We start from the raw sequence: 15,483 nt of genomic DNA, 5'->3' as shown, positions 1-15,483 counted from the left end.
AAAGAGGTCAATCAGATACCAGTATGAAAGAAAGATTGACAAAAGACATAGCAAAAAGAGAAAGAGAGAGAGAGAGAGAAAGACAGAATACATTATAACAACGGTCAATTAAAACGCAAAACAAAATAATTTGCAACATCACCTCAAACAAACTTTGTTAAAACTGAATTAAGGTGCACCATAGAGCTGTAAATACGAGTAAAACTATGGTACAAGTTCAATCTGCAAACCGTGTTTTTAGAAAATGTAAGCTCTTTCCTCCTCCGTTCGAGAACTCTTTTATACGATAATAATTATGCTCGTTTAGACAATATAATATTTCATGGAAGAAGCCAATTATAATAAAGCTATGTGTCTTATTGTCTTTATTGCACAATCCAATTTGTTTGATTTATAAATTACATAATATTAAAACAAATTAAAATCTTATAAAAACTAATTATTTTCATTATATTATAATAACAACTACATAGCATTCCGCATATTTTGGTACATAAATACATAATAAAAAGCAAACGGTTTGAGCATTACTATAAGCGACAATCATTCAAAAACCATCTTACACATTTCACATTGATCATAATACAAGTATGCCATATTTAAAAATATATTCAATATTTTTCTATCACAGTTCCCATATATATGTAATCTTCCATGTGGCACGAAATGGCATTACATAAAAATCATTCATAAGGTACGAAATGGCATACATATGAATCTTCTATGATCATGATGTACGAAATAGTAAAGGTACGAAATTTTATGGTGCGAAATGGTTTTCGTCAGAGTACGAAATGAGGGAACAAAATGGTAAAGGTACGATATGTTATGGTGCGAAATGGCTTTTGTAAGGGTATAAAATGAGGGAACGAAATGGTAAGGGTACGAAATTCTTGCAAAAATCAACTATTTTGTTTCGGATTATTAGTTTGTCTAGTTCATGTTGATCAATTATATTCAAATATGCAAACACATAAAATGATCAAGGTTGTTTAGTACATTAGTGTGCTAGTTTTAATTGCTCATCAATTTTTACATCGTTTTAAACGAATCGAACAAATACGAACAAATAAAAAAAATGGTTCCCATTTTCATATCATCTCATGTTATTTCAGATTAATTGGTTGTGACCTCTACCGAAATTAAATTGTTCTTGGAGAACTATTTATTAAAGATAATCAATGACAATAGTTTTGTTTAGCACCACTATTTCTCTATATTTTTGTTTATTATCTATTTTTGTCCATTATTTGCTATGCTGTACACACCATCCACACGTACGATCTATAATGGTTATAATGAGTTGGTATTTAATTTTAAAGCTCTATAAAATTAATCATAAAATAAGCATAATTATGTCAATACAAATAACTATAAGCGTACAGATATCACAGTATTATTATTCCTTTGCTAATGCTTAACTAGTAAAAATGTTTATAATAAAACTTTGGAATTATCCAAGAAACGTCAACTATAATTATTCTTGAGAGGTCTGATGGGCACCATTCCTGAGTTGATTGTCAATCACGATTCACATAAAATAAATTTCCATGATCACTGATCACGAAAATTTATAAAAAAAAATCTGTAGAAAAACGGATCACGATAGCGTAAATGCGCCGATCACAAAGAACGAAAATAACCCATCAGACCCCTCATTCTTGCCGTTGATCATGGAAGTGACAGTCGACATTATCATGTAACATGTATCATATTGCAATATAATGAGCTAGCGGCACATTCCATGCTTCAAACCACTCTTTTGTTTTACATGTAAAATGATAATAATAAGTTAAACGTTTTAGACATTTAAAAAATCTTATCTTGTCACTCAAACCCAAATCACATTTTGTCTTTGACTTCTAAAAAATACAACATTTATTCACACACCCTTTCTTTTTTATATAAACTATGCACTCCTCATGTATACACGCTTATTCTGTCAAGCGAACTGCAAGCTTTATAGAACATGCATTGTTTTTATATGGTCGGGTTATTGTCTCTTTGACACATTCCCCATTTCCATTCTCAATTTTATTCTGTAATATTTATCTAAACAGTTTTAATTCATCGCAAAAAGCTTTCATGAGAATAAGATTTCATTATCTCATTCAATTTAATTCACTACAAAAAGCGTTACAGATTACAGTTCGTGAGTATTAGATTTCGTCATCTGACTCGTATTCATAAAGGTCCCTATCCTTCCGACTGAGAGCAGCGTAAGCTGTTGTCCCTTTGACAATGCGAGGTGCCGGTACAAGGTCCTCCGTCGTAGTGTCCATGTATACACCGGCGTTATGTTTGGTTGATCTTTGGGTTCTTAATTGATTTTGATATTCTCTGTTGTTGTCTCTGAAAGAAAACATAAAGTTAAAAATTGTTAATTTAAAGTGTTAATTCAAATTTAAAAGAGTGATAATTTCTTATGCCCATTTGTCGACTAAGGGGACGACCATTTTATGTTCTAGGGGGAGGGGGTCGAGGTAAAAGCTTTTGTATTGGATCGGTTATTTATTTTTGTAAACTAAGAGGACACATTATCTATGATTAATGACAAAATGAATGCAAAACTAACAGATTACAGAAGGGAAATTAATGAACAAAAACAACTTAAATAAAAACCAGCGATCCCGAAAATCAGGGGCTTTATGTCTAAGGGAGAACAGAACTTGCTTCTTGCAAGGCGCTCGTCGTAAATTTGATATTGAGACAAGCATTCTGTTTTGAAATTTCCTACACGAATCATAACTGATTTGCCTCAAAGTAGTTACGGCCCTGTAATAAAAGTGAGGTAAGTGTTCGTGAGAAAATACACCTCAAGTTAAATGAAACAAATTTTCAGACATTTCAAGTATATTTAAATAATTTCAATACATTGCAAGGCAGGTGATTTATTTTCAAACTACCACAGAAGAAACCATTTATTTTTTTGATTATCAAGGCTGAGTTATTTATTTTCAAAATCCTCCTCCCTCCCCTTTCCTTACTATCAAATGGTCGCCCCTTAAACGTATAGGAACTAGAAACGTAACACAAGTTTTGTGTGTGGAATACATGTATAAAGGTTGAGTGGTGGTTTCGGGTATATCGGTAATAACGTTGGAGCAGGCGAAAGATCTGGGAAAATTTAAAGAAGGAAAAGTGAGAAACGAGAAAAAAAAATCCCCATTTTTATTTGAATATAGCGGGATTTGGAAAATGATCTCACCGTATCATCCTTCTCAGGGATATATGACCAATATTCATTTAGCTATAAACAGGTTTTTACTCAAAAATACTTATTCAGATAAAACTTTTTTATTATTTTGACGAGGAAATTGTATGTATTTATAAGACCACGATATGTGTAAACTATGAACATTTCATTGTAAACTACATTGATCTACATTGTGCAAACGACTTATTACCATACATGGGCAGGGCTTTGCAGACCTGTATTCAACCCTGTTTACTCCATGAAGCATGAGCAAGTTTGGTCATTTTTTTTCTTTTTGTGATAAAATCTGATTCACTATTGAAGGGCCAAATGTTAAAAAAAAATCACTTAGTTTATAATTGGCATGCGACATAATATCGATTTCGAATCAAAATTTTCTAATTTCAACAACGGAAAAAATGTGTCTTACCAACGACACGAATGAATATAAAAAAAGGGATCAAGGGATCTAGAAAAAAAAGAAAGTTCATGATCCATGTTTTTGAACCTTCAATGGTGTACCAAAGTTGACGTCACTGGAGTTTTCCTTCTATATTTATATATGTCATGTGTATCAAACTATTTATAATTAAATACTACTCGTAATAGTTTGAATAGTTTAGGCGGTGCAAGCAGTTGTCTAGCTTCAGTAAAAGTTTGACATAAAAACATCGATAAAACTTAACAAACACACTGCTTAATATTCTACAATTCTTCGGTTACACCCAACGAGAGTTTAAAAGCTATAACAGAAAAGGAAGAACATGAGAAATACATAAACAAAATATTGTCGAAAGCGATTCTTTTTTATGAACAATGAGTAACCAGAGGTGCCTACCTTTTTCTCTTTATCATGACTAAAGCCAGTACAACCATTCCAACGGCTATCAGTAAACCAAATACAAGTCCGGCAATAGCGCCTGTGACAAAAAATATGGAGAAATTCTTATTCCGGTAACCGAACAAAATTAAATAAAATACAATTGTCAACACCGATTGGAAAATATCAATTTGCAGAGATTTTTTTAATGAAACATGATTTTGAGAAAGTAATAAATTAGCCTGCATGGACCTGCAAGATACATATATACTGAACGGCTCAATAGTTTAATCCTATAAAATATTCCATGATTTTACTTTGGTAGTAAATTGCGTTAAGCAACAACTAATCAATCAATAACTTATAAAGTATAGGTTTATCCTTTTTATATCGTAAAAGTTCTTGCTGTGACATGTGGACTAACTTGGCTTATATATGTCTACAGATAGAAGATAACAATTAAAAAATAATATATTCAAAATTGTGATATTTAAGGAAGGCCTGAAATGATTCAGAACCATCTTCACAATTCGAACTCAGCAGGTCCTGAAGTACTTTGAAAATATGTGTTAATCGAGGTCCTGAATTATATGCCAGGACCTATAATGTTGACTGTATCCGCGACTTATGTACATATAATACTTTTTTTTTGTGATTGACATGTTCTATACATGTATCTTTTATGTATTCCGCTCACCGCCAAACGTTTCATTTTAAAAGACTATTCTGAAAGATCGTACTGATATTATTAGTTACATAGCGTGCTAGTGACTTAATACGGTATATATGGGGTCAGTAAATTCCATATGGGGTGAGAGCAAAGCAAATACAATATCTATGATAATAAAAAAAAAAAGAAGATGTAGTATGATTGACAATGTAACAACTCTTCACAAATTACAAAATTGACACAGAAATTAACATCGATAGATCATCTTATGGACTTCAACAATGAATAAAGCCCAAACCGCATAGTCAGCTATATATGTAAGGTCCAGAAATGACAAATGTTAAACAGTTCAAACGATAAAACAAACGTTTGTCTGTTTGTTTGTTTTTGGATTTTTTTTTATTGATGGTTTTTATAACTATAAAATGTATGTAATACGTTTACCAACCTGCTTCAGATTCTACAGTAAACTCATCATTGGTTAATTCGTTGTCTAGGCTGGTTTCGTTGGATGCCGGAATCGTAGGCACAACTGAAATAATTTAAACAATTATGATAATAAAAAATTACATCTAGCATATTCAATTTTGTTCAGTCATGAAGGTTTGTATATGGCCACGGGGGTTCATTTTTGTATTCTTTAATATTTAGGACCATTTTTCTTTATCGATCTTTATTCTCGATTATTTATTCATTTTTTTGTCCTCTGCATATTTTGACCATTATTCTCTATTATCTAAATCCCAGCCATACTTCACAACATTGCTTCCAGTATTTGGGTGTTAATTAACAGTTAGAAACGAGTTCACAAGAATATTATACAATGTTTCAACAATCTTATCCTTTCAATTCGTTTCTTTGATGGAATTTCGAACAAATTACTTTGGACACTTCTCTATAGATTAGTCAAGTCGATTTGTGCAGATTTTAAGCAAAATTGCTCACAATGTGGTAAAAGCATGAAATTTTGCATAGTTGTAGTAAAGGTGATAGAGAACATTTTCAGCTATGGACCCACTCTGGAAATTGACATTTGCGGGAGTGGCGGCCATTTTAAAAATGGCGGACGTTGAATTTGAAAAAAATACTAAAAAAATTCAAGAAAATTTTATTACTCAAGTTATTGTCTTGAAACTTGGAAAATAAAGTGTACGTATTTGAGTAGAACAACATTCAATTTTGTTGATAAAAATTAGTTATACGCCTAAAGGGATGTGTTCGATTTGAAAAAAATCTGATTTTTTTTAAGCCAAAATAGGTTGACCTTCAAAATCGAGGTCGATGAAAATAAACATTTGTTTAGTATTTTTAATCTGAAAAAAACTTTAATAAACCTCCATTGGCATAATGTCATTATAATTTGTGTCATATCATACAATAATGAATGACATAACGAACTCAATTGCTCATATGTTCTCAATGACATCATAAAAATCACAAAATAAATGAGAAGAAAAAGTTTTGTCAATTGATATAATAGCAATCCCTGTGTTTCAATCCCTATCACATTGTCCGCCACATTTACACAGAGCAGTACAACTTAATGATGCCTTTACACATTTACATCGTCCTCTGCAACCGTTTTCACTTTTACATCCACATTTTATAAGTTCAGCACAGGACTCTGACGCTTGTTGTAGCGATGTCCAGAATGGTTCCCATAGCCCTTCTTTGTTTCGCTTCCAACCCCAGATGGAAGGCGATGGTGATTCTTGGAGTTTAACAAGAGCTTGTCCCCAACAAAATCCTGCTTGGTAAGCAGCTCTCTTTATGTGTTGGTGTAATGCGGCAGAAAAAAAAATGATGAAACTTGGTCACAACCACTAAATGCGTGGAAGAACCGAAGTGCATTGGACTTAGAAGGCCCCATAAATAGAGCTATTTCATGAACAGGGATGTACCTGAAGTTTTTTCCAACTCCAAATGTCATCCATAAGGACGTTATGTTCATTTTGTGCACTGCTGACACTGCAATTACAACAACGTCGGTGTCAACGGTTCTAATCATAATTTTCTGAATTCCACTTTTCACCGCATCTGCAACATGTAACAATATACGAGTGTCCGCCTCTTCATGATTGCACGGTGATAGGTTGCCTTTATTCTTATCTGGTTTGTTGCAGCTAGATAGGCAAATAACTCTGTCTTGTTGTAGTCAATTCTTAGAAATGACTCCCAATTACCAGGAATAGTAGAATCTGCCTGCACACGTCTTCTGATACCTTTTCCTCGCTTGCCACGAGTTGATGCCTTCAAGCTGTCCTGACGGTATTCATCCCATATAACATCTATCCGACTGCATGACTTCAAATAGTTATTAATATGAGGAAGGAAAACTTGCTTAGAGTAATCCTCAAAGGTTTTGCAAAACCTAGGCTTCAGTATATTAACAATAACAGCTCCGTCTAAAATAATGGCATCTACATCAGGAATCTCAGTAACAATTACGCACATTTTCTCTAATGGCACTAACAAATCAGACTTGGGACCAAGTCTCAACTGACCAAACTGGGACAGTGAAGGTGGGTAAGCTTGGTTCTCATGACTAAAAAAACTCATCCAGATCACTATCACGAACCTGGCAAGACACATACAACTGGGAAAATAAAGAGCAATTCTGCTTTAAGGAGCTAATTTGTCTTTTTTCCTTTGATTCACTTCTCAATTCCTGGCGACTGAAGAGGTGTAATTTATTTTTGTTTAATTGAATCGGATAGTGGTGTTGTCCTCTTGTCAAGACGTTCCCTCACGTACTCATGGTACTTATCATTCCCTATTTGTTCAATATTTCTAACTGTATTTGCAACTTTTGGATCTTCTATGTCACGTGTGTCCAATACTAAAAGATCTTCTGATTCCTCCAAAAACGGATTTCCCATTTCCTCTATTGTAGCTGTCAATGCTAAAACTTGTTTCACAAAAGCCTTCTGCTTACTTTCAACCTGTTCATGGTGTCTAACATTTGGACCTTTACTTTGTTCATGCTTAATCAGTTCTTGTGATAACTCGAATTCATTGACCGCACGAGCCATTTCTGGACCACACACCATCCATCGAAGAAGTTGAGATGCATTCTCTGTTAGTCCAATAACTCCACCTTCACCCTTTACTAGCTTGTTGTTCTGTTCATGAGCATGATCAATGGCTATGGCAGAGAATGTGCTGTGTGTTTTGTGAACAACGAAATGTCCGCTCTCAAATTCTGTAGCAATACTGGGTGCTATTGTGTCCAATGCAAACATATCCCGAACATGAATAGGAAGCCATCGAGCGTAATTAGGGTGATCTAACGCGAAAAACCAAGGTATCAACATAGTGAGAGAGTCTTTGTACAGGGTGAAATTCCCTTCACGGAGAGATCGAACAAATATAAGAATGATCAGTTCCAGCTTCAAGGTAAGTGACCAGAAATGAAACAAAGGGCTCTCAATTTCTCTCCTTTCTTTCTACTCTTCGAAGCTGATAGTGTTTTCCGCTTGATCATCAACTGTGTCTAAATATTGTCTGTAGGCTTTATGCATTAGCATATGTAAGGAACAAGCAGTCACTTGATGTGCATGTCGAGTTCGGGTCACATGGGATGCTTTGAGGAATGATTCTGCTGTTCCAGCAGATGCAACGTTTGACTGGCTCAAAGCATTCACCCATCCACTATTTTGTAGCCAATCTCCAATTGTTCTCAAAGCAGCAATTTCAATATGTAAACCACCAAACATTATCACAATATGATTTTCCCCATATCTTGCAGGCCAATTCCACTGAATGTTTTTAGCAAGGGCATACAGAGGGTGATCACATGCCATGACTGGTATTTGTCCTGGGTTCAAGAAAGACACACACTCTTTAATAATTGTCATCGAGTGGCGAATCATTGCAGTGGACTTGGCTTCCTCCTGAAACAATGGCAAAACTGAACTAATGTCTAAAGGTGGTAATTCAACTGCATGAGTCTGAGAAAGATTTGCATGAAATGCAGACCATGTCACATTCTTGTTATCTGTGTCATCATCTTCTATCTCCTGACGTACATGATTAAGCCATCTGCAAATCAGAAATATTAAATACATGCATATTTTTAATCCTTCGAAGATTTCAATATGTGTCTTGTAGGCTGCAAAATTTTGCCATCATGTATGATAATATAAATATTTAGAATGTGTTCTGCATGTCTATAGCATAGGCGTGAACGGTAAATATAAGCAGATCGATGGGAGCAACCATTTGTATTTTTGTGGGGGCTATATGACCAATTATCTTATCCTATTATGTTCAGTCTAAAAAAATTGTAAACTTTAAATAATCAAAATAGAGGGTTAGTCCTGTATAAATTATTTAAATTGGCATCTAGTCAATAAAAAACAAATGGTTGTTCCCTTCAAGTGTTTATTATGGTTTTGACTACATATGTTTGTAATCAATAAGAGATGATTATAATGGAAGGTTAGTGAATGAGTAAATGCTGTGCAAGAAGTTGAAGCGTAGCAGTAGCTGTAATCGAAATATAACATATATATACATACTTGTTGTTTATAGTTATTATTATATGAATATATGTACAAACATTGCTCTCGCCGTGTTCTGATATACAAGTAGTTACTATTAAATTATGATACTTATGATTATGATCTTTGTATATGAAATACCTATACTCTAATTGCTGTGCACCAGAGAAGAAACCACATTCACTGAACAGCAGGCTATCTACAGATGGAATAGCTGTTGGCTCTTTAGGCAGTACAACTGGTGGAACTACTGAATATCTTTCTGGTAACGGTTTTATAGTGTCTCGTTTCACATTTTCACTTATAGATGTCATTGCTCTAACTGTACCATAATTGTCCTGACTCGGGTGTTGGAAAAGAGAAATGGCAGTTCCATGCAAAGAACCCTTAGCCGAAGGGGAACTAGGATTATGATCAATGTTATCAACTGCTGCTGTCGTGAATACATCGCAACGTAGTTTAGCAGGACAGACTACATCATCGTCTTTGAACATCTCGCAAATAGAATTCCCCATAGCTGTTGATATATTCATCACTCTGTCATACGAGATACTGAGTCCTAAATTGTATAGTTTATCTACAAGGTCTCTTTTTCTCGTTTCTGCATGAATGACCATACCCAAATATATGGGTAGCGGAGGCTCTCTGTCTGAGGTGTGATATGTTGCAGCTGTACTCTTTCGTCGACGAACTGCAGAATTAAACTGTAACAACTGAGATATGGTAAGTGTTGTCTGTGACTCAACAACATTACTAGACTGTGTCTCGATATTTGGCCCACCTAGAATCATTCTCACTAAAGAAACTAATGTCTGAGGAACTGATTCGTGTTGGCAGCTCTCAGTGAATGTCCCTTTAAAGCTATATCGAGTATCAAACATATCTCTTCGAACTATTTTGACCGCTTTGGCTATAATGAGTCCTTCATCGTCGCAACTATAAGAAGTTGCTTGTTTCAGAGCTTCACCTACGTCATCGTTGAAAATTAAGAGAACGTCTCTACCTTGCTTGTGCGCCTGCAGATCTGGTATGGCAGCTAGTATCCGATTTTTCAGATGTGTCGTATTGATCTTTCCTGCAATCACAATTCCCAGTTGATCAATGCGTTTACTATACAATTTAGCCAGATCGGCAAGTTTGAAGATTGGTAAAATATCTGTTTCAGACCGTGAACCGTCAATATATTCAATCAATTCGGCAAGCACAATTCCATGAATTACAGATTCTTGGTTTTCTTTTTTAGTCTTTGGAGTCTGCCTTTTGGCCTTGTTGTAAAGTTTTATCAAACATTTAGCATGATACTTGGCTCCTGTGATATCAAGTCCCCAATACTTAATTTGGCTAGAAGAACAGTGTCCTGTAGTTCAAGGGCACATTCTCGTACTCATCGGATATATCTCCACAGAAAAAACACCCTTCAGGTGATGCTCTTGTTAAATCACCACAACTCTGTCTTGTGACTTTTTTGGCAAAATCATTCGTTGTATCTTCAGTTTCAGGCGTTTGCTTTCGTTTTTCTTTACGAGATATTTTTAGGTCTGAATATTTGTTCCGACACGATTTGTGCCATTTGGCCTTATGCTTTTGAAGTGTTCGTGCAATTCCGTCGCCTTCATTTAACTGTTCCAAGTTGATTGATGAGGGAAACCAATTCAATGCACAGCATCTGTGTATGATAGCATCAATGGATTGATAACCAGCTCCGATGTCAATGTTAATTCTTTTGTTATCTGCTGGGCATTGTAGGTCCTCGTGTGTTCTCTCTTGACAGATCATACATTCATTCCAGTCTATATGTTCACTACTAGGTTTTACAGTGTTTCCAGCGTTTTCAATATCTACAAGTTTTATCTTTTTCGACATAGTGTGGTCATATATCTATATGTTATATTCTGTTGTCAATGTTATTTAGGCAAATCTGTAATTACAAGAATTATGCATTAGATACCTTCATTTCGTTTATGATCAAATAGTGCTTATTTGACCACATGGTGAATACCAAATACAAATAGCAATATAAAAATGATTTGATAAGCTAAATTTAAATATATATCACTTCATTAGTTTAAATGCAAATAATAAAAATAAAATACAACAGCAAAAAAAAAAAAAAATTTGAAATTTTAAAATGGCCGCCTATAATTCAATACCTGATGTCCTCAGATTATAGTCCTGATCATAAGTGATAAATATACTAAGTTTCATACCAAAAGGTAAAGTCAATTGTTTTTTACAAATTTTATTCTTTTTTTATCATAAATTTTCAGGTAGCCATTTTAAAATGGCCGCCCAAAGCCGCCATTTTGATTTTTAGAAATGGGTCCATAGCTCTAAATGTTTATTATGACCTAAACTAAAACTCTGCAAAGTTTGATGCTTTTACCACCTTCTGAGCAATTGTTTCACAAATCGATCGGACTAGATCTTTATGTTGTACGGTTACACGTGATATTCTGTATTCATTCTGAAGAACAGCAGTCAATATTAGAGTGCAAGAGAGTATACTGTTTAACTAGCAGTTATTACTTTAAGCTTGCTTTAGGAAACAATATATTAACTAAGTCGATGGATTGTTGTTTATTAATGTAACTGTTGTTATTGTACTTGGTATGATTTTGATAAACATTAAAGAGTATTATATAAGAAATGCAACACTGGGTGGTTTTTTTTCGAAGTCTGTTATGTCTATTTTGTCAATTTTGATGTTAAAATGAGCATTATTGAAAGAGATAAAAAAAAATAATGTACCCTCTGAAATGAATGTATACGTTTCTGATTAGTGGAACACCAGTGCATGCTTGCTATCTGTTTGCTTGATCTGAATTGTATTTTTCATTATAAAAAAAAATGATATGGATTGCTTAAGATCTCTGTAAATATGCATTTACATCCAACTATCGTAAACCCAAAGCAATTTAGATATATTTAAATATTGACTTTTTAGATGTATTTTGTGTCGTTGGTCATCTTTTTTCACGTTCACCACATCTCCTTTAATTATTTTCTATGTTAATAATACAAGAAATTTCTGTCATATTTTCGTCTCGTTACTTTTTAAATTAAAAAACACGTATATTAAGATTTCATGTATATTATGTAGCCTAAAGTAAATATTGTATTCCCTTTGACATTCATTGGGTTTATTTAACCTGACCCGACCTTCAAGATCTACTTCAAATATCCCCTTCCTTCTTAATCTGGGTTATCTTCAAAATCCCATTCGGTTCTTCTTCATTTACCTAATAATGTACAGGTTTAAGAAGGATCGTGTGGATGGTGCAGGAGATAATAAACAGGAACAGTCAAAACTTGATGAGAAACTGACAACATCAAACTACAAAACTGTATAGATATAGGAAGATGTGGTATGAGTGCCAATGAGACAACTCTCCATCCAAATAGCAATTTAAAAAGTAAACCATTATAGGTTAAAGAACGGTCTTCCAAACGGAGCCTTGGCTTAAACCGAACAACAAGCTATAAAGGGCCCCAAAATTACTAGACTGTGTAAAACCATTCAAACGGGAAAACCAACGGTCTATATATATATAGCTAATCTATATAAACAAAACGAGAAACGAGAAAAACACGTATATATTACATAAACAAACGACAACTACTGTACATCAGATTCCTGACTTAGGACATAGATATAGGAAGATGTGGTATGAGTGCCAATGGGACAATTTTCCATCCAAGTTACAATTTACAAAGTCAGCCATTATAGAAATCTAAAGATTGCAAGAGCAAGACAAACACAAACAAAACAGCAGGGGTCATGGGGGTGTTCTGAATACACGTAGTTTGATTATAGGACGATCAAACAAAACAACAGGGGTCATGGGGATGTTCTGAATACACGTAGTTTGATTATAGGACGATCAAATGTGGATCGATTTCATTTTGAAGCCGGTTCTCACCTGTTGTTGTTGAGACTAGTGTTGTCGAGACGTTCTTTGATCCTCCTATTCCAAATATACCGTCCAAAAACCTTTTGATCCGATAGATCTGTTCGGCCTTTTCATCTATTCCCATGTTTTAGGATGTTAATTTCACATCATGCACTTTTTTGTTTTAGAATATGACTCAATTTTACCATATATTTCTTTATAAAGTGTAACTTAACTCCCAGGTAGGCCAATGTTCAAGGTATGATTACACACCTGTATTTTATCTTTCACGTCAAGGTATATTATCATATGTATAGTTTATGTGTATATATAGGTATTAAACCGCAAGACTATTTGTGTAGGTTTCTTTCAGCTTCTTATTGTTATAGAAAGTGATATTATTGTGATTCATCCTTCTCCTTTTACGACAGTTCCAAGGGTATTTTTTTCTGGCGATGTGACATCGATACAATAAAACAGTATCTATATATAAAATAGGGAAGTTAAGAAATAACAAATTTATTTATATATAAATGTGCATATAGCATGTATAGATTGGTAAACTTTTTGGACAATAATTACATGTAAGTCTTCTAACTGTCTAAATTAAAGAAACTGACAAACAAATCACTACATGTATATAAATCTTAAGACTGGGCATTACGGACCCCTCAATACACGTAGTTCAATTATCGGTTACTGACAACCATACCCAACGAATTAATCATCTTACAAGCCGTTTCTTACCTGCCATTGTCAAGTCTTGTGCTGAAGTAAAATCGTATGATCCTGCTCGATCCCCAAGTCCCCATGCAAATCGTTTGATCCGGTAGATTTGTTCAATCTTTTTAACAATTCCCATGTTTCAAGACGTTAAATTCACATCTTGCACTTTTCCTAATTTAGAATATGACTCAATGTTACCATATATTTATTTATAAAATGTAACTTAACCCCCCAGGTAAGCAATGTTAAGGTATAATTACACACCTGTGCACGTGTGCATAAACTTAGTTTAGTGGTAGTTATTACTTTAAAAAAATTAATGTGTTCCGAACTGAAGGATTTTTTTACATGTCCAATGATAAATTAATTTAGAATTACGATTGGATTTCTTAACTTTATTATAATGTGGTATGGGAGTATGAACTAAAAATGATACATATGTTCATATTTGGCCAAAACTTAGTATTTATTGGGTCTATTGGGATATGTTCAAAACTGTAATACAAATGAGAGGTTACCGAAGCATTTTCTGAAGAAACAACAGACACATTTTATATGGATTACAAAATTGACCTTAGGTTCTCTGTTATTTACCCAGTAAAAACATCATTATGAGTTTAGAAGCTAAACTAGATGATGTTATTTTACATAAATTAAGAGAAAATAACTTTTTTTAAACTGCTTTGAGATCATGGAAAGAAAAGTTCGAGTCAACGTATTTTTTTCGGATAAAAATAGAAAATAGCAAAATTTCATGTAGATTTCTTAAGCAAATGCACCTTTTCAGAGCTATCTCCCCTTCAGATGCCAATTTGAAAACACGTCCGACGCGTATGCATGTTCCAAATACATGAACTATGAATCGTTTCAAACCATTCAAGTCACAATTTGTAAAAAGTAAAACATTATAGGTCAATGTACACATGTACAGCCTACAAAACAAAGCCCAGGCTCACACCGACAAGCAAAGCTTTAAATTAAGTGTCCGAATTTAATAGTGTAAAACAATTTTAACGGGAAAACCAACGGTCTAATCTCTATATATACATGTATATAAAAATTAGAAACAAAAAACATAAATGAACCAATGTCATCTACATGTATACAGTTCTAAATTATATTGAATAATACATATGTAATTGATATGGGGGGAAAGTCATGCCTATGTCTCGGGGTGAAGTATTCTTAGCCTACTCACCCCCGCTCATGGAGGAATAATAAACTATATTATTTTTCATATATTTCGTTAAGTTACAAAAAAGGCAACTTCAGATCCGGAAATCTTGATCCGATTACAATAGTTATCATGTGCAAAGTCTGCTTTGATCTCTTATGATTAATATATGAAATTATAGGGTTATATAGCACTTAAAAACTACTTAATTGTAATCTGTAATGTATACATCATTGAAGACTGAACTTAGATGGATAACTTACTTGAGGTCAACATAGAATTGTGAAAATGCACCGCCCCTAATAAATAATTGCATGCATTTAACAAATTTTGATGAGACGTCTACAAACTAAAGGCAAAAAAGGAAATATATATATAAATACGAATTCATTCAATTTTAAATAGTATGGAGACAATGCTTATCAATATAGATGTATATTATGGTGGAGAAAGGGGGGGGAGGCAAAAAAACACCGAGTTAATTTAAATTTACATTGACTGTGAA

The 15,483-nt window shown here is 33.9% G+C and overlaps 1 protein-coding gene across 3 annotated transcripts; it reads right to left on the bottom strand.

The window, feature by feature from the left end:
* Positions 1–1,977: 1,977 nt before the first annotated feature.
* LOC134696059 (uncharacterized) lies at positions 1,978–15,093 on the bottom strand. 3 transcript variants are annotated; one of them, XM_063557632.1, is made up of 4 exons: positions 15,003–15,093; positions 5,135–5,218; positions 4,035–4,116; positions 1,978–2,352 (listed from the first exon to the last, which is right to left on the bottom strand). In XM_063557632.1, exons 1-4 carry the CDS (start codon positions 15,040–15,042, stop codon positions 2,160–2,162), a joined length of 399 nt encoding a protein of 132 aa, XP_063413702.1. In that variant the 5' UTR covers positions 15,043–15,093; the 3' UTR covers positions 1,978–2,159. The 3 variants fall into 3 exon arrangements, with proteins under 3 accessions (XP_063413702.1, XP_063413700.1, XP_063413699.1); XM_063557630.1 differs by lacking the exon at positions 15,003–15,093 and adding an exon at positions 13,826–14,004; XM_063557629.1 differs by lacking the exon at positions 15,003–15,093 and adding an exon at positions 13,109–13,368.
* Between the last annotated feature and the right edge of the window lie 390 nt (positions 15,094–15,483).

The sequence above is a fragment of the Mytilus trossulus genome, chromosome 14, assembly GCF_036588685.1.
Source record: "Mytilus trossulus isolate FHL-02 chromosome 14, PNRI_Mtr1.1.1.hap1, whole genome shotgun sequence".
NCBI lineage: Eukaryota > Metazoa > Mollusca > Bivalvia > Mytilida > Mytilidae > Mytilus > Mytilus trossulus.
The sequence above is the reverse complement of the archived record's forward strand: the minus strand, read 5'-3'. Positions and strand labels throughout refer to the sequence as shown.

Excerpts from the sequence above, each read along its gene's own strand:
- LOC134696059 (XM_063557630.1), bottom strand. The coding sequence starts at position 13,940 with ATGGGAATTGTTAAAAAGATTGAACAAATCTACCGGATCAAACGATTT. Across the intron at positions 5,219-13,825 it reads ACAAGACTTGACAATGGCAG|TTGTGCCTACGATTCCGGCA; the intron begins GTAAGAAACGGC and ends AAATTATTTCAG. Across the intron at positions 4,117-5,134 it reads TACTGTAGAATCTGAAGCAG|GCGCTATTGCCGGACTTGTA; the intron begins GTTGGTAAACGT and ends TTTTTGTCACAG.